An 18,757-nucleotide genomic window follows, 5' to 3' on the forward strand; every position below is an offset into this window, starting at 1 on the left:
GAGGTCACAGTTGTGCATAAGCACCACCTTGATGTATAAATAAATCTTAAAATACGGCAATAACAAACATACAGCTTAATGTAACGCAAATTCGAACATATTTTATACTGTATAGCCTACCATTTAAAAATATGCATTGGCGGGATATTTTCCTTCACCCCCCCCCCCCACGATTTCTTTAAGTACTCGTACATTTCTCTAAATTAGGTGAGTTAACTTTTACTGAACCTATATCAGTTTTCATGTTTTACACTTTTGAAGTACTATACGATATTATTATTGTTGAAATATAATACCTCACTAACAATAAGTAATTTTTTAGCGAGTATCTCTTACAATGTTATCAATTGTGTGTTAGAAATATAAAGCCTGTATAAAGCTAAGAAAACTCTCCCATATTTTTAGTAAAGTATTTTTTTTTTAATTTTAAACTAGTAAATAAAATGATGAATTTTATAGAAATAATAATTTCCTTGAATCTATTTTTCCTCCAACGTTAAGGTAGTAAAAAACAAGTTCCCAGACCCCAAATTTACAGTTATTTTTGGTTAAAATAATTCTTTAATTTTTGTATTTCCGTCAATCACGATGTAAATCGATTCCCTTATAAAAATTAGTTAATAGGAATAAAATTAATTATCTAATGTACATTTAAATAAATACTACTTAAATATATACTAAATTAAAAAAAATAACCTGAACATTTTTAGGTAGCAAAAAACCCTTTTAGACCAGAAACTCTTGCACGAGAGATGGCGAATTTCGGTTTTCATTTTTTGATCAGAACGATAAGTTTTTTCTGCAAGCAAATATGTCTGGGGTTTTTCATAATCGAAAAATGATCTCACGACTGTGAGAATCGTCGAGACGCATGTTTATACATATTAAAAAAGGTTTCACGGTTCTGTCTTTATTAGATAACTCGTGACAGGGACAATTATGAGAGTTAAATATATTATATTGTTAAAGAGTGAACTTTTTGTGTTCAAAGCAGAAATTCTAAGCACTCGTGTATCGATGACGTCGTTGAAACAGAATCGCTGTTACTGATTTACAATTATTGGCAATGAGTGTACATCGGATGTACACTCTTAAACAATTCCATTTCTGATGATCGGAAGTACTCATTATCGCGAGATAGAGGATAGACGCCGCAGTCAGAGTGACAATTATTGACTCTAGGCGTCAATGATGAACACTCGACATTAGAATATATATATATATATATATGTTGTGGTGCTCGAGTTGTAACTTGTAAGCCGTACAATAATTAATAGTATTATTAACTTCCTTCCGGATTCCAAGAAATGAACGGGTGACGTCATCCATCGAGACACATCGTGTTCGTCTTCGCCGGTTTGCTAGGTATAGTAATACACTATAAGAAGGAGGGGGAAATACAACACACATCGTGACGATAAAACGAATAACTGAATGAATGAATGAATGAATCATTCGTTATTTGCATGAATCATTCCGTCGCCTGATGGGTACGACGAAAAAACATACAATACTATTTTTTTTTATACCTACTATTACGAAGTAATAATAGAAATAATACTATGTAATTAATATTGATATTAAAACATATAGTAATATATACGAATAATTATGATAAACTGCGATAGAATATTATTTTTAATAGAGTGCCCGTTAATGTAATTATGATATTTAAATTAAACATTATTAAAAAACCGTGTATTTTCCACATTATTCAGTTTTTACTCGTGAACATATTCATCAAGAAATTTAATAAAACATCATTAATTACGGCTAGCTGAATGCGAAATGCATTTTACTTTATATCATGTAAGAAAATAATATTTCCATTTCTCACAACCTATTCATTTTCTTACCTACAAATAATTTAAAGTTAACAATATTTTAAACCAGTTTTAAAATACTAATACACACACACACGCCGTGACGATGAAACGATTAACCAAACCACAAATGAATGAATGAATCACTCGTTATTTGCATAAATCGTTTGGTCGCCTAACAAAGGAAATACATACAATACTACTATTACGAAGTTATAATAGAAAACAATCAGTATATTATAATAAGCAAAGTGAAAATGAATTAGATAACTGATTTTTTGAATAACTCGAATAGTTCACGAATAATAGTTATTGAGTATACTGTATGGCCCAAGAAATCGAGGCCCTTATTATAACAAAAAAAAAAAATAATAATAATAATTATTGAATAATTTATAAATAAATAACAAAATCGTGAATAGTCATTATAATATTATTTGGTAGTCATTAATTGTTGTTTATTATTTATCTATTCAATAATAAAAGTTTACGAGCCTATATTAACTTCATAAGGTATAATTTAAAATTATTATATTGTATTGAAATACATTATTTAGGTCTCAAATCTTTGAGGAACATGAAATGTGTCACAAAAAAAGACCCACGAGAAGCTAGTTAAAAATGATAAAATCAACAAAATGTTAGGATAAAAAAATATATGATACAACTATACAAGTGAGAAATCAAAATAATAAGTAAGCTCTAAATGGTGTGTTTAGTTGACTATTTTATGTAATCATCACAAGCCAAAGCCCCCCCCAAAAAAAATATATATGTGGTTATCTACTAAAACCACCACCCCTAAAGGGTTAAAACGAAAGTGGTTAATATGCTAACCTCGCACATTAAAGAGTTAATTTATTAACTAAAACATATTAATTTCACCCTAAATAAGGCATCAAATATTTTTAGAGCTTCTTAGAGGTTGATTTTTTTATATATAAACTTAAACATAATATGCACTTTATTTACGTAACGTACAATAATTGATTATCATAAACTGCGATTGAATATAATTTGTATTTATCATTAAAAAGCTGTGTATTGTCCTCGTTATTCCGTTTTTACTCACTAACAATATGATCATTCAATTATTAATAAACCATTATTAATTACGGTTGAATGAATGCAACATGCATTATATGATTTGATATTTCCATTTCTCGCAAACTAATCATTTTCTTAAATCTAAATAGTTTGACGTTCACAACATTTCAAACCAATTTTAAAAGATCCAAATTTAAATTTAAAAAAAAGTTACAGTCTACTTAAAGCCTAACGCTTAAAGCTTTGGCCTGCTGGCTCCTGAATAGTGATTATTTCTGATCTATAATCTCCTTGCGATTTATGATGATAGTATAGTCTTAATTGTATGTTCTGTCCAATCGTTTTCATGACGACGACGACTCGTTATTATTTCGATGGCATTGTACATAATATGTTATTATACGTTTAAAGTAGGCGCGCTACTATAGTATTGCAATTTAGTGTCGCTATTTAGTATCGTTTTCGGGCTGGGGGGCCAAAGCTAAAGCATGTTCCATTCTAAAAAAATCATAAAGTACATTTGTGATGACTTGTGATCATTGGTAATGATTTTTAATAAAACTTACGATTATAGTTAACATAATACTCGGATGCAAGTCCATAAAAAAAACCGGTTCGAATAGAAAAATATATGTTGTGTGACAACAGTAACCACTAAAGCTAAAACTTTTTACAACAAAGACCTAGGTAGGTAGGTGTGACGCAGTGGTCAATCGTCACGCGGCCCTCGAGATTAAGTCATGTCCGTTGCTGCTTGATCCCGGATGGGTGACCACCCGTGATTTTTAAGGGCAACCCATACCATGTTCCACCACATACACAAAACCAACCAAACAAAAAAAAAACAAACAAATCAACCAACAGCTAAGTTTGCCCTAAGTTGCCAAAAAAAAATAAAAAAAGACTAAGTAATATATGGCCGTAGACTGAGGATTTTAAATAAATACATCTAGAATCATGTATAATACGATGTTCTTCGAAACAGATTACAACAACTATGTGTTAGTTGTAATGTAACTTTTAAGTTATAACACAACAAAAGACACTAAAACGGCATAATATAAAAATAATATTGTTTTATTATCAGCATATTATGTTGCACAAAGTTTATATATATAATATTATGTTTAAAAACAAAAAGTTGGTATTTGACTTTCAACCATTCTTCTATTTTTAATAAGATCAGTTAAAGTAAAAATATATTTTATTATCAGTGAATACGACTAATAATATTTACAGGCTGCCAATTGACAACACAAAGCAGAAATTTTGTTGAGTGCGTTTATCACCGAACTGTAGTAAAAAATATTTTTTTTTTTTTAGCATTTATGTAAAGTTAATATTATAATACTTTAACATTTAAATAGGTTAATCCTAATAACTATTTAATATATAAATTATAAACTTATTAATAAAATTAAAAGCGAAACAAAAAAATTAATAATAATATTATCAAAACAAAGAACTCATACACCTATATTAACCTGTCGGTTTACGCTATATGAACAAAAACGCTGATCTTGGAATATTGTGGGGAACGATCATGATTTAAATCATAAATTTAAAGTAAAAACATACACACATAATAAGGTGTATGGTATATTAAAAATGCAGACCAACATCCAAAGATGATCATACTTGTGAAATGCATTTGCCGAGTTACATTGTTTTTCTGTGTATCACGCGTGCACCCTCTTCGAAGAACTCTCGTTTTGACACCCACATCCTTCTAAAAGTACCCAACGAGGCCAGAATTGATCCTCCGATCCACGTAGTATACAAGCGTTCTTGAGGTGCTAAAATCTTTAACAATCCAATAAAATCAATGTTTTTTTTGTAATATGGAATTATGATAAATATAAAATGAATGTGGTTCTAACAAGTTTTGTTTAAATCAAAAACGTTGAGCAGCTGTAATATGGTAACATGTCAATTAATTATGTGATGCTAAAAGCAAAAAGGGGCTTCTTGTTGACAAAGATAATTTTGAGAAAGAAGTCAAAACATTCGCTAACTATTTTTTTTTTAAATATTAAACAAATTTCAAGTTAAATTTACATAAGAAACTGCATTTTTTAAATAAAAATTCGGTTTCCTACATAACCTAATAAAATAGTCAAAGAACTCATACTTCTTGGCAAAATTGCAATCTGATCACCCTAAGTAAACTTAATTTTGTCAGGCTTTTAGGTCTAAAATAAATCAAAATTGCTTTTACTCATAGAAAAAATTATATAAATTAAAAATTACACCTTGAAACTTAAAATAAGAGTTAACCAAAAAATTAATTAACATAGTCAAAATTTATTAAAACCACTTTTTTTCTTAAATATTGCCAATATAAAACTTCTTAAAAACTGCCCGCTTTCAATCCCTAATTATTCACTTTTTACTTTGAAAAATTAAATAATTAAAAATTTTTTTGAAATAATGCCATAATATGGAATTATTAGGTTATAATGTAAACTATTTGTTTTACCTTTAATTTCATGTTTTTAGGTGCCAGTTTCTTTATTTCTGACAACAGTCTATCACCAAATCCCTAAAAAAAATATATATATATATATATATATATAAGTACTATTTACTTAAAAATATATATATATATTAAAAGCAAAATAGTTTCATACTTAATTAAAAATGCATTAATAAATAAATTGACAATATAAAAATATATGTATTTTTTAAGATATATAGACGCTTAACCTGTCAAGGCTGAATATCACTTGAACCAAAAGAAAATTACGTATTAAGCAGTTTTCTCATGCGTTCAAAATTCATCTGAGACATGTTTCATTGAGCTAACTTATGGCTTAACTTTTTTTGTAGCCTATTCAATTATAAACAACATTCACAATAATTATATCAATACTTAAGATAAAATAATCTATGGACAATTTTTTAGTTTACTCCAATATGATAAAAAGTTAATATTTACAAAAAAGTAGTCACTCCCATTTTGTTGCCTAGAAATTGACAATAATTTTACATTTTAGTAATTTTACATATATTTTTCTATTGTAAAATATGTATTGATGTATTATAAATATTTTGCTAATTGCATTCTAATAATAAAACTTTATGTATACTTACGGATAGTAGAGTTGAACCTCCAGCAAGAACAATACTTTGGTATAATTTTTTCCGTACATCTAAATCAGACTTTTGTATAGAATAAACTAAAGCTTCATGGAGACCTTCACATTCTTCTCCGATAAGATCTGGATGAAACAACACTTCAGGGGCACGGAAACGAGCAGGCCCAATCTATTTGGATTTTTAAGTAATTATTATAGTATTTACCATATTGTAGAAATTGCTTACGGCTTATTTTTAATTATTTGTGCCTAGGCAACATTTTTATATAAAGCACATTCAAATGAGCTATTATTATTAAACTTCATATTATAGACTAATCCCAATTATTTGGAATTAGTGAAATTCTAAAACAAATTTTTGTGGTTTTCTACTAATTTCAATTAAAAAACAATAAATGTTAAGTTGAAATTTAGAAATAGTGAGAAAGTGAATTTCAAATAGACAAGAGGTACTATTTTCAAAAATTTTACTGCACACTAGATAATTGATATATAAAAATGCATGCCAAAACACAAAGACCGTTACAACTCCCTTTTGTGTAACTCATATTATTAAATAAAAATAATCATAGATCAATTACATCGACTTTGTTTCCATCGGGTAACATGTATTGATATATATTGCTTTCCGAAGTTTCTTCTTTTACTGGGCTTAAAGCTACATAACAAGCTTTTTCTTTAATTGCTCTAACAACTTCAAATTCAGCTGACGTAGAGAAATTAAGACCTTCTTTCCTTAGTAATAATCTAATTTTAAACAAATAATGTTAATTAAAAATCATGGTCTTATGATTACAAACTATTACTTACTTGAGGTATCGTGATATATCACGACCAGCCAGATCTAATCTTATAATACCATGTTTCATGGCAAAACCTTCATAAATTGGAACTGTATGCGTAATTCCATCGCCGGAATCTAAAACTACTCCTGTTGTTCTTCCAGTAGCATATCTATGTAAATATAATATAAATTATGAGTTTAAAAAGTTAATGAATTGAATTAATGTGCTACAATAACATACAAACTGAGAACGGCTTGAATGGAAACATAAAATGCTGGTACGTTAAATGTTTCAAAAAATATTTCTGCAGCTCTCTCACGATTTCTACGTGGATTTAAAGGAGCTTCTGTTAACAGAACAGGATGCTCTTCAGAAAATGTTTGAAGTTGATCACTACCATATATGTACTGCCATATTCGTTCCATATCATTCCAATCAGTTACAATTCCATGCTCAATTGGATACTTTATATAAAGAAGACCTCGGTGCTCTTCAGCTTTTGGACCAATAAACGTATCTCCTTCTAAAGCTCCAGCCATTACTCTCACGTGCTTTGGTCTTCCGATACTACAAGTAAACATTAACGACTTAGTTAAATTTGATAAAATGTATAAACCCATTAAAATAATACTTACTAATTAGGGAAACAACATTTTGGAGTTTGTTCACCAGCAAAACCAGCTTTAATAGCTCCAGATCCCTAAAACACAATTTAATTTTATACAGAATTTTTTTATTAAATATGTTTTTTAAAAAAACATGAAAGAATAAGGCAATATAATATTGGCTTAGTATTCTTTTTGAAATAAATTCTAACTAAAAACATACAGTTTCTGGTTACTTTTGTTTATAATAATTTTATTACGAATTTATAAAGAAAAGTAAACAATATATGGCATCTAAAATCAAATTGAGCAATAAAACATTCATTTATCAAAATGAATGCTTAATTCATTTAATTTTAATTTTAATTAATAACATTCTCTAAAAACAGCAATGATCGCACTAGCATATTTCACAGCAAAGTATCACAGCGCCCACCACTAAAAATTAATCTTTATAGTAAATAAATAAGTTTATTAAAATTTAGGGTCATTCTGTAAAGTAAAACAAGTCATTCAACACTATTTAATATACATTTTAGACATTTTTCATTCATTTGCACAACTCTAAAACTATTCAATATTCTCTGAATCTGACAGTTTTGTTCAAATCCCAAGGAGTTACTCTATCGTTTGATATAATAATATATAAAATCTAAGCTCAACTAATATGGTTTCATAGTAATTTTAATTATTAAATATACATTTTTTTATTATTTCCAAAGTCAAACTCAAAAAAAGATTGATTATTTTATTTTTAAAATCACAATTTTAGTAAATAATCCAAAATTAAAAAAAAAATTTTTTAATGCAATGAGGATAATAAGTGGAGTGGTTAAAAATCTAAAGCATTACCCTGGTTGCCGGTGTTTGCTAATTTTACACTACTGTGAACACACTAGGAAACTAATACAATCACACTTCTGTAAGATGGAGGAATGAAGAAAATCGTGGTCTGATGCAGCAATGATGAACAAGAACTAATAGCAGACCTAACACAAAGAGTTTGCAAAACAAAGTATTCAAACTACCTAGACAAGAGTGGATTATCCTATCGAAGAGTGATATGTAGATGTGAGTACATACTGTCCAAGTGGAACATGAAAGAAGACCCAAAATATGGTTGTAGTGATTACATACAAACTAGTGGGGGACTATTCGAATATTCGAATACTTTATTCGCACGAATATTCGTTATTCGATGGGTTATTCGAATATTCGATCTGATTTTTCGAATATTCGAATATTTTATCATTTTTTTGCAGGATTAATTAGATTAAAAAAAAAATAATTAAGAGACAACTAAGGTGTCTTTGATCAATTTTTAATAATTTTTTAACAAAATAAATATAATTATAACGAATTATTCTTTTGACAAAATAAATATTATTACTTATTACAACAAATAAGATTTTAACAATTTATAAAGATATATAATTACAAAAAACATAAATTTGACAAAATATTCGAAAATTCGAATATTTGAATTACTTGATTGCTATTCGAATTATTCGATTACTATTCGAATATTCAAATTATTTTCATACGAATAGTATTATTCAATTATTCAAATAAAGAAAAATTTGATTCGAGGTCTCAGCTCTAATACAAACCATACAGCACATAGATGAGTACCCTAGTCAAAAGTTCCCCATGGGCACAAAGGGTGTCAATGAAGTTTCAGTAGAAACTACTGAGTGATTGAAAAATTTAGATATAAAACTAAAGATTAAATTAAGATTGCGATCCAAACAATTAACTTAATACTCTTATTCATTAATGTTTTATTCGCCAACTTATAAAATGTTTTGTTTTGTATTATTATGTTACTGTGTATAGATATGGCATTCGAATAAATAAATAAACATTTTAATTGAATTAGTAATAGAGGTAACGGGTTCAGTTCACCTGACACCGTGGGTCACAGTTTACACAATTTCAACTTATTTATAGGTTAATTTGTACAAGCTTCAGGTTATTACTTTTTGTGTTTATAATTTTTTCTATGTATAATAACCATTTTAATGGTGAAAAATGACTAAATTACACGAAAAACTCTCATACTTAATATAGTTTTCCGATATCATTAATTTTTTTTTCTTTTCTTGAAAGAGGAAGACTTATATTTTAGAACATAATATTTAAATGTTTATTATCATATAGAACTAAAATGTTTATAATCGTAGATCAATGAAGACTAAAAAAATCTTGTTTCAAATAAACAAAAAAAAAGTGATGGAAACTGGCCATTTATGAAGTATCAGAAACATCCCGTAAGGCATGATTTTGCTCTAAAACAATCTTCAATGGAGTAAATGGAGTAGTATGTCACTTAGCTGTCTAGGTAAAAAATAATCATGATTACATACAAAAAACTAAAACTAAACAACATAAACAAAGTTTAAAAATGATAATTCATTAAATATATTATTAGTAAATGCAGTTGATTTCCACAAACAAGAACTATTTTGTTTAATAGAGCAAAATTAAATACAACTGATATTATCATATTAATAAGTTCTACCTAGCTACTTTTTGTTTTAGCAAATTTTATTTACCTAAGAAAATTTGATACTATCAAAATTCGAATAGCTCTACAAAAAGTACTATAGTTTGTTAATTTTTTAATATATGCTAGATAATTAAAAATAAGGAAATATTTTAAGTATTTATACTCATATTTATTAAATAAGAAGCATATTTAACTTGAAAGGTGACGACTACTTACATTGTCAATTACAACAGGTTGATTGACAATAACATCATAGGTTTCCATGGCAGGTTATTCCGATAGATGTATAATTAAATATGTATATAACTTACAATTAAATAAATTTCTAAAATTAAAATGATCTTATGAAACGATATTTTTTTATAATTTATCCTTTCTGGGTTTGATAAGAAGCATTTAAAAACCATAACCTAACAAACATTGCCAACTTGACCGGCTTACCTATCATTTTGCACAAGTGACGATAGGATAATAATTAATAACAAAAAGACAAAATATGATAGTTGATAAGAAATTTTTTTTAAAAATTAAAATTGCATTTTTTCGATCACCCATAGGGTATAGATTATTGTCTGTGTTAAAAATTCAATTTATTATTAAATAATAATAAAATAAGCTTAAAAAACCTAGCAAGTAACTACATTTTGTGTCACAAAAATTGCAGATTATTTCTCATTTATTTTTTTATATAGTGAAATAGTACAAAATGTAAGGTGTAATAAACTTTTATTGTAATTAATGTAAGTAGCTAAACAAATGTCTATAATAATATTATGTCTTCCTACATTTAATGTATAATTTATTTTGAAATATTTTTAGTTTTTACCAAAATGATGTTTGGAGAACATTCAAAAACACAATTCATTGAACAAACAAGAGCTGCGAGAGTAGAACGAGCAAATGATCGTAAACGAGAACAATCTGTTATAATTGTCCAGTCAATAGTCAGAGGATGGCTCGTTCGAAGAAGAACTCATAATCTCGTATTGTTAGTCTATATAAGTAACTTAATATATAATCAGCTAATAATAATGATTTTTTTAGGCAACAATTTGATGATGCTTTTAGTAATATAGATGAATTAAAACCAGCAATCAATGTATATTTAATTGGTAAAAAATTTTTAAGCCAATTGAATCAGAAACGAGATAAACAAAGATTTGAAAAATTTTGCAAGTATGTTAATTTATTAATAAAACATTGCAAACTTAATTTCTATATGTTTTAGTTTGTCCAAATTATTTTTTTTAAATACAAGTATACATTAAAAATATTAAAATTGTATTAAGGTGTTTAATATTTCTCTTTTGTCTTAATATTCTATTCTAATTTTCTAGCTTTTACGCTTTTTTTCACAATCAAAATTTTTTTTTTATTTATCCATTAGACCAATTTTTTATTTAGTTTTTTAAAAATTACTTCTGCGTTACAATTTAAAAAAGTAAAAATATAAATTTTTATAATTGAAATTTAAAAACCTTAAGGTATAAACCCAACCTTTTTGCCCCCTAGTAGATGTTATGCTATATAACAATAAAACATTTGTTGATATCAATTAGGTAGACAAGAAAACTGATTTCCCAATTTAAATATTAGATTTATGACAGTTTTCACTTTTTGTTTCCTTTTATTATAGTTTTTAATATTATTAACTACCTTAGTTTCATTAAAGTAATCATATTATCAAAAAAAAACCTTGATTAATTGCTTATACATTTCATGGAAAACAACATAAATATAACTTGTGTTATTTTGCAATAGTTTTCATTACTTTTATCACACACATTTTATTTTGATTGGGATCACAAGTCTAAAATTTGAATACAAATCATTGGACTTAAACTGTATGAATACTATTCAAATTGTCAACTCAAAAGGTTTTTTTTTATACTTGTACATGAATCACTTTAAGAGGACGTCACATATCCGTTATTTTCTTAAAAAACCTGCCTTGCGTGGATTAATTTTACAAAGACTGTAATCAAAACTAAGAAACCAAATTTTTACATAATATAGACAACAATATTGTTTGTGCTCTTCCATGGCCCTTTTTTAAAATATTTCAACCAGTTAATGAATAATTAATTAATTAAGAAAGGAATTTTTTAAAAATGATATAGCGTTGGTTGTATTAGGTATATTAAAAAAATTTGAATGCTGGAGCACAGATAATTTTGTCATGTATAATTTGTATGAATTTCTTTCCTTAACTATATATGAAGCCTGAGAAAAATTAATCTGCGCTAAGTAGTTTTGATGAGAAAAAAATTGTAATTTAGAAATGACTGTGATAGACTGACAAAAAAAATGGCAATCAACAAAGTATCCTCATTACTGTATTAATAAGTATACATAGTTTTTGGAAAAATTCTCCATTCATTACTCCTTAGAAATGGACGGGGTGGCATCCTCTTAAACAATTATCTGTCTGTTAAAAAATAGACGTCAGTGATAAAAAGTCAACCTAGCCTATAATAGGTTTAAATTGTCAGCATGAAATGAAATGTTGATTAAAATAAAGACAGCCCATTTTAACAAATACAAACATTTTTTTTTTAGATATATTATTCGTAGTCTTGAAAGTGAATCTCTAAAACTAAGTTATGTATCGGTAGCTTTGTCAAAAGATCATGCAGTCAATTGGATAAATCATGTAAAAGAAATTCTATCAATATGTCTTCTATATTTATCCAATCTTCAACCAAAGACGTTAGATGAATCATCATTGTTATACACATTACTGCATATGATAGTTTCCTTTACATCAACATCAATGTGGTGTGCTATACACTCAAATAAAAATTTGCAAAACTTAAAACCTGGATTAGAACGATTAACTGAAAACTTAGTGGCTCACTTATTATGTAAAAATGTATTCAATATTATGCAGGTAACGCAGATTCTAACATTTTTTTTTTAATAATTGAATAAAATAAGCTAATATTTTTTTAGACACTGTTGATTAACGGATTACTTGGAATTAAGATTTTTTTAAAGCCAGTTTCAATGTCTGCAATTATTACTATATGTTGGCGGTGTTTAGTTTTAAGTAATTTTTCTACTAATGTTTTACAAATATTTGTAGTTGAAATATACTCAGTACCATTATTGATTGAGAATATAGTAACTTTCTCATCAAAAGTAAGTGTATATTATTCCCATAATTCTCATAGTTTTTTGTAATTTTTATTGGCTGTGTTATATTAAAATTTTAAAAAAATATTTAGATATATAATTTGTTTGTTTTTAGTTTATTGTAACATTTCAATCTGGTAATCTACTTGAAAAGATTTTGCAGTTGGTAAATGATCAGTCTAAGTGTAATGAAATATTTCAATCAATACAACCAAGTTGGTGTTTATCATTAATTGCTAATATTATCCAACTGGCTGAACTCAGTGCTGAAACTAATGAATTTGAAAATAATTGTATTCCTTTGTTTGTGGTAAGTATTTAATTACATTATATAGTGTAAGTATTAAATCTTTTTTCAAATAAAATTTTAAATACTTCTTTAGTTAACTTTTTCCCATTGGGAATACATTTATTAATTAACCAAAACTAATATTTGATGTTTTATTATTTTTAAGGTTGGTTTGACATTATTTTTAGAAACGATCAGAGTACATGTTACTAAAAAACACTCTACCGTATCAAGCGTTTGGCATCCAGAACTTGGATGGTTTACAGCAAATTCAAAATGCCCATGTTCTCCTAATGTCCCTCCTTTGAAAAACCAACTAATATTATTGTGGTGTGGTAAATTGTGCACAAAGCTCTTACGTTTTAATTTAGTTAAAGCTTTAATGTCTGTTCCTGATCATCAGCAAGTACCATCACCTCCACCTAAAACAAACAACCCATTAACATTAATTAAGTACGGCCTTTATTTAAAAAAATTAAGAATAATTACAATGCATGAATTATAAAATCTATAATGTATAGGAAAGCGTTGGATTTGAGGCCATCAAATACAAATCAATCAAGTTCAAAACTAACTGATATTCATGGAAGTAGAGTAGTAGCTGCTTGCAACTTATATTTTACTTGTCTTAAAACAATAACACAGCTAAGACTAGATATTATTACAGGTATTTAAAATGTACATGATGTATTATGATATATTATGTACTTGTGATTTATATTTCACAAAATATTTTTTTAATTTGCTTTTGTAACCAAATATTTCAGGTTTATGCTATCATGAAGATACATTATATTTACTTTGGAGGTATCTAGCTTTTCTAGATTCCCATTGTGGTCTTAAGAATTTATTAAATATTTTGGAGTATGATAAAAATTGTATTTCGAGCGAACTGCGTATGCTACATTTGTTTTGTGATTGTATGTCACATTATATTACGTAAGTTCTGTTTAAAACTAAGAATTATTTAGTAAAAAGGTATTATTGTATTATTAATCAGTAAATCTAAATCAAGCAGTGGTAGCTTGTAGCTTAGTGTCAATGTGTATTACAAATTGGGTGATAATTGCACTTTGTTCTATTTGATTTACATTTTCAGTTATAACTAAATAGTAAAAAATATTGTTGATATAAAAATTAAAAAAATAACTCAAGTAAAGTATGCAACTGCACTATCATATATAAAGAACAACTACTGAAATCAATTAGTTAACATAAATGGTGAAATTGTATATTGTTGATAAAATGTGTCCATATTTTTAATATTTTAGCATTCTTGACGATATAGAAATGTACGAACAACAAAAACCATTCATATTACGTGATTACATATTAATGTCAAGTTTCTTAAACTTCTTTCTCTACAAAGGAATATCTCAAAATCTATTTGGTATGACTGTCATTACAATATAGAAATAGTTATATAAAGTAATTGTTCTTTGTTTTAGGTATTCAAGATATGGGAGCCAATAGTTTATTTCGTTCTTGCCATACTCTACTAATGGTACTCTACAGAAGAGATTGTCGTAGATCTTTTACTCCAAATAATCATTGGTTAATAAATGATCTCAAAGCATCTACATTTTTCAATGAACTCAACAAAGGCCGTAAATCACACTCGGTATTTATATTATTGCTTGTGCATTGTTAAGTTATTTATTAAAACACAATTTATTTCAGATACTAATCCAAGAAATGCCGCATATAATATCACATGAACTACGTGTAAGACTTTTTAGAAAATATGTTGCTGCTGACAAATCTGCTTTAGGTGTAAGCCAATATGATGCCCTTCATCCTACAATTATTACTATACGACGGTAGCACAACATTAACGTAATATTATCCCTTAAAAACTATATTTTAACCATATTTTTTAAACAAAAATTATAGGAATAGAATTATTGAAGATGGTTATTTGTATGTTTCGGAAATGTCTCAGAAAAGTTTTAAAGGTGTAATAAGGGTAAAATTCATTAACGAACAAGGACTAGATGAAGCAGGAATTGATCAAGACGGAGTTTTTAAAGGTTTATAATAAAAATTTAAAGCAGTCAATTTTTTTTTTAATCAAATTGGAATATTGTAGAATTTCTTGAAGAGACAATCAAAAAAGTATTTGATCCTTCTCTAAACTTATTTCGTACAACAGAAGAACAAAGATTATATCCATCGCCTTCATCAAACATTCAAGAAAATCATTTAAACTTATTTGAATTTGTTGGCCGAATTCTTGGAAAAGCTGTATATGAAGTAATAATTCAAAATTACGCTTAGGAATAATTGTTTGATATTTGATAAATAATATATTTAAAAACTATTGTCTTTATAGGGTATTGTAGTTGATGTTCCTTTTGCATCATTCTTTTTGAGTCAACTACTTGGACAAAGCCAGGAACTACTGTATAGTTCAATGGATGAGTTACCATCATTGGACAATGATTTGTATAGAAATTTGACGTCTGTTAAACATTATCAGAGTGACGTTTCAGAATTAGATCTAACATTTTCAGTAGTAAACAACCATCTTGGGCAGTTAATTACACATGATCTAGTACCTGGTGGAAGAATGATCTCAGTTACCAACCAAAACAAGTAATATTAAAATATTCCAATGAAATCATTATTTATTGATTTACCGATTGATTTATCGATAACTATTCTGTCATAGTTTTGAGGTTAAATATACTCCATTTGTTTGAGGATAAGGCAAAGAACTAAGAAGAAAACATTTTTTTTTATTTCAAATTGTATTCATTTTATATTAAAACTACTCTGATATATATATTCCTATGAAAATTATCTATATTAAGTCAAGGTTAAAAAAACTAATGGTTGGTCTTTTTGCTTTCACCTACTGCCTCGCAATTATAACTAATTTTTTTTTAATTTCCCAAAAAAATACCGTTTTGATCTCCAGGTGAGGGCTTTAGAAGACCACCTATTTATTATGGAGGACTTAATAAGCATTTTTTTGCGAATAAAGCTAAAACACAAATTTATATTGATAATACAATTTTTATTGTACGTGTTTTTGCACTAAAACCATCAAAGCTTGAGTAAAATGCATTGTATGTCGTCAGATTATTCTCATCCCTATCGTGAGCCAGTTCCTCTCCATTGTTCACTTCCAACCGAAATGTATCTTTGGTGATCCTATCTCTCCATTGCTGTCTGGCCCATCCTCTTGGCCTTTTTATCTGGTCTCCTCTTGTGGCCAACCCAGTGGGGCCTTTTGGTCTCCATACATGCTCATCCCATGTATCTTTGTTGTTGCCCATTCACAAGCATACAGCGCTCCGATCTCACCAGAACTTTGTACAATGTTATTTTCGTTATCCATGATAGCATCTTTGACTTAAATAGGGTTATTAGTCCAAAGTAGCATTTATTTACTGCTACTAATCGTAGTTTATTTCTTCGTGGCTATCAGCGTTTTCATTGATGTTTACTCCTAAATATTTGAAGTTTGCCACCCTTTCAAAATTATAATTGTGCACTTCAAACTGTCTTAATTCACGATTATGTCTCACTATCATGTACTTTGTTTTTTCCCTCATTTATCATTAATCCAATTTTTTCATCCTCTCTATGAATTTGCTCGTAGTTCTCATTAGGTCTTCTTCACACTCCGCCATTATTATAACATCAACTGCATATCCTGCTACTACCAATTGCTGGTCATTTCTTATTTTGATTCCTGTTGCTCCAGCCAAGGTGTTTTTCATAACTGATTCTAATGCTACATTAAAAAGGGCTGGTGACAAGGCATCTATGATATATCTTCTTTTTATTTTTAGAATTAACTATGTTCACTTGATGGCACATTATGTTATGCATACACAAATTAAAGCACAGACGTCAGCATTTATTAAAGGCTTTAGATCTATTATAAATCCAGATTGGTTAGCCTTATTTTCTACACCAGAGGTATGTTACAATACAACAAAGTTGGTGATTTTTTAATGTTATATTTCAACGTATAACTTATAACAGCTTCAAAAATTAATTTCTGGTGACAACGCGCCGATTAATCTGCATGACCTAAGAAAACATACACAGTATTATGGAGGATTTCATGACTCTCATCGTGTAATATTATGGTTATGGGAAGTCTTACAAAAAGATTTTACAGAAAACGAACGAGCTCTTTTCCTGAAAGTATGGGGCTATTGATTATTTATTAGTAAAACCAAACAAAAACATTATAGAGCTATTACTTTATTTTATTAGTTTGTGACAAGTTGTTCAAAACCACCTCTACTTGGATTTGCTCATTTAGAACCACCTTTTTCTATAAGATGTGTAGAAGTGGGAGATGATGAAGATACAGGTGACACAATTGGTAAGTTAATTAAAACGCAACATTGATTATTGACAAAAAAGTTGTATAATTTTTTTGTTTTTTTAGCTAGTGTTATTCGTGGATTTTTTACTATCCGTAAAAAGGATCCACAACTTCGTTTGCCTTCTTCCTCTACTTGTTTTAACTTACTTAAGCTACCAAATTATCAAAAAAAAAGTATTCTTAGGGATAAACTCAGATACGCAATCTCATCTAACACTGGATTTGAACTTTCTTAATGACGTTACTCTAATTGAGTAGACTGAACATATTTCTTAGTAATGCATCCAACAATGTTGTATGCAAATGAAATGTGTTAATGAAAGATGATATTTAGTATTTACTGTATTTATAAGTCTACCATAATTATTATAAAATTACGAATTATTATTTTGTGATGTAAGTATATTTTATTATCTTTGTATTTATTATTACATTCTATTAAGTGGAAAGTAATGAGTAGTAGGTAAATGTAAATTTAATTTAATAAGTAATAAAACATTCTAAATATTAAATAAATATATACATATGTACACTAATAAATATTTTAATATCGGGACAAGGTAACATGATCATGTTTACCAGTGAAACTCTATTTATTATAATTAAAACACATTTTAATGTTTGAAAAAAAAAATTTTAATTATGGTTTTAATAGTGTATTTTTTAAATAAAAATTAATGTGACTTTAACATTTTTGAAAGATGATTTTTCTTGGCATAGGTTACCTATTTTTAAAATAAATTAATATTTTCATTAGTATATTTTACCTAAGTATATTTTAAAATTATTCTAACCCAGGACTTTTAGTACCTAAGTTATATTGTTTTTCATATTATTATAATTGTCTGTGTTTTATGTACATCTTTTTTAATTTTTTTTTTTTATCTACTTATATATATGTTATTTATTTTTAGAATTTGGTAGTAATGATAGTGCAATACTTCAAAATTCAATACTATACACTATAAATTTGCCCTTATTTTAATAATGTTATTTTTAACATACATTATTATTTTTTTTATTTTCTTGAAAACTGGTACAATTTACAAACAGAATATTAAATTTAAAATTACCTGTAAAAAAATATTACTAGTGAATCTTATATAGACTTTCTAATA

General features: G+C 27.4%; 2 protein-coding genes across 2 annotated transcripts; one reads left to right on the forward strand and one right to left on the reverse strand.

The window, feature by feature from the left end:
- Nucleotides 1-3,926: 3,926 nt before the first annotated feature.
- LOC126839084 (alpha-centractin) lies at nt 3,927-10,248 on the reverse strand. Its single transcript, XM_050574039.1, has 8 exons — nt 10,084-10,248; nt 7,389-7,453; nt 6,994-7,320; nt 6,779-6,922; nt 6,550-6,715; nt 5,964-6,137; nt 5,350-5,412; nt 3,927-4,673 (listed from the first exon to the last, which is right to left on the reverse strand). Exons 1-8 carry the CDS (start codon nt 10,129-10,131, stop codon nt 4,530-4,532), a joined length of 1,131 nt encoding a protein of 376 aa, XP_050429996.1. The 5' UTR covers nt 10,132-10,248; the 3' UTR covers nt 3,927-4,529.
- A 161-nt stretch (nt 10,249-10,409) lies between these two features.
- Nucleotides 10,410-18,446, forward strand: LOC126838859 (ubiquitin-protein ligase E3B). The gene is made up of 19 exons (XM_050573623.1): nt 10,410-10,607; nt 10,687-10,855; nt 10,912-11,043; nt 12,427-12,757; nt 12,820-13,008; nt 13,118-13,312; nt 13,458-13,744; nt 13,813-13,958; nt 14,059-14,230; nt 14,563-14,681; nt 14,740-14,912; nt 14,972-15,111; nt 15,185-15,321; nt 15,381-15,544; nt 15,624-15,886; nt 17,092-17,221; nt 17,288-17,452; nt 17,525-17,636; nt 17,703-18,446. The coding sequence occupies exons 2-19, from the start codon at nt 10,698-10,700 to the stop codon at nt 17,873-17,875; spliced, it is 3,186 nt and encodes a 1,061-aa protein (XP_050429580.1). The 5' UTR covers nt 10,410-10,607; nt 10,687-10,697; the 3' UTR covers nt 17,876-18,446.
- The last annotated feature ends 311 nt before the right edge of the window (nt 18,447-18,757 follow it).

Source organism: Adelges cooleyi, unplaced genomic scaffold (assembly GCF_023614345.1).
Source record: "Adelges cooleyi isolate 19-005CV unplaced genomic scaffold, UGA_ACOO_1.1 ACOO_flye_CR_arks_rails_tigmint_CR_PRNA_30, whole genome shotgun sequence".
NCBI lineage: Eukaryota > Metazoa > Arthropoda > Insecta > Hemiptera > Adelgidae > Adelges > Adelges cooleyi.

What these genes read in the sequence shown, in the direction of transcription:
- LOC126839084 (XM_050574039.1), bottom strand. Translation starts at nt 10,131, where the DNA reads ATGGAAACCTATGATGTTATTGTCAATCAACCTGTTGTAATTGACAAT. An exon ending in AACCTGTTGTAATTGACAAT is followed by an intron (nt 7,454 to 10,083) that starts GTAAGTAGTCGT and finishes ATTGTGTTTTAG; the next exon opens with GGATCTGGAGCTATTAAAGC. An exon ending in GATATATCACGATACCTCAA is followed by an intron (nt 6,716 to 6,778) that starts GTAAGTAATAGT and finishes GTTTAAAATTAG; the next exon opens with ATTATTACTAAGGAAAGAAG.
- LOC126838859 (XM_050573623.1), top strand. Translation starts at nt 10,698, where the DNA reads ATGATGTTTGGAGAACATTCAAAAACACAATTCATTGAACAAACAAGA. An exon ending in AACCCATTAACATTAATTAA is followed by an intron (nt 13,745 to 13,812) that starts GTACGGCCTTTA and finishes TATAATGTATAG; the next exon opens with GAAAGCGTTGGATTTGAGGC. An exon ending in TCAAGACGGAGTTTTTAAAG is followed by an intron (nt 15,322 to 15,380) that starts GTTTATAATAAA and finishes GGAATATTGTAG; the next exon opens with AATTTCTTGAAGAGACAATC.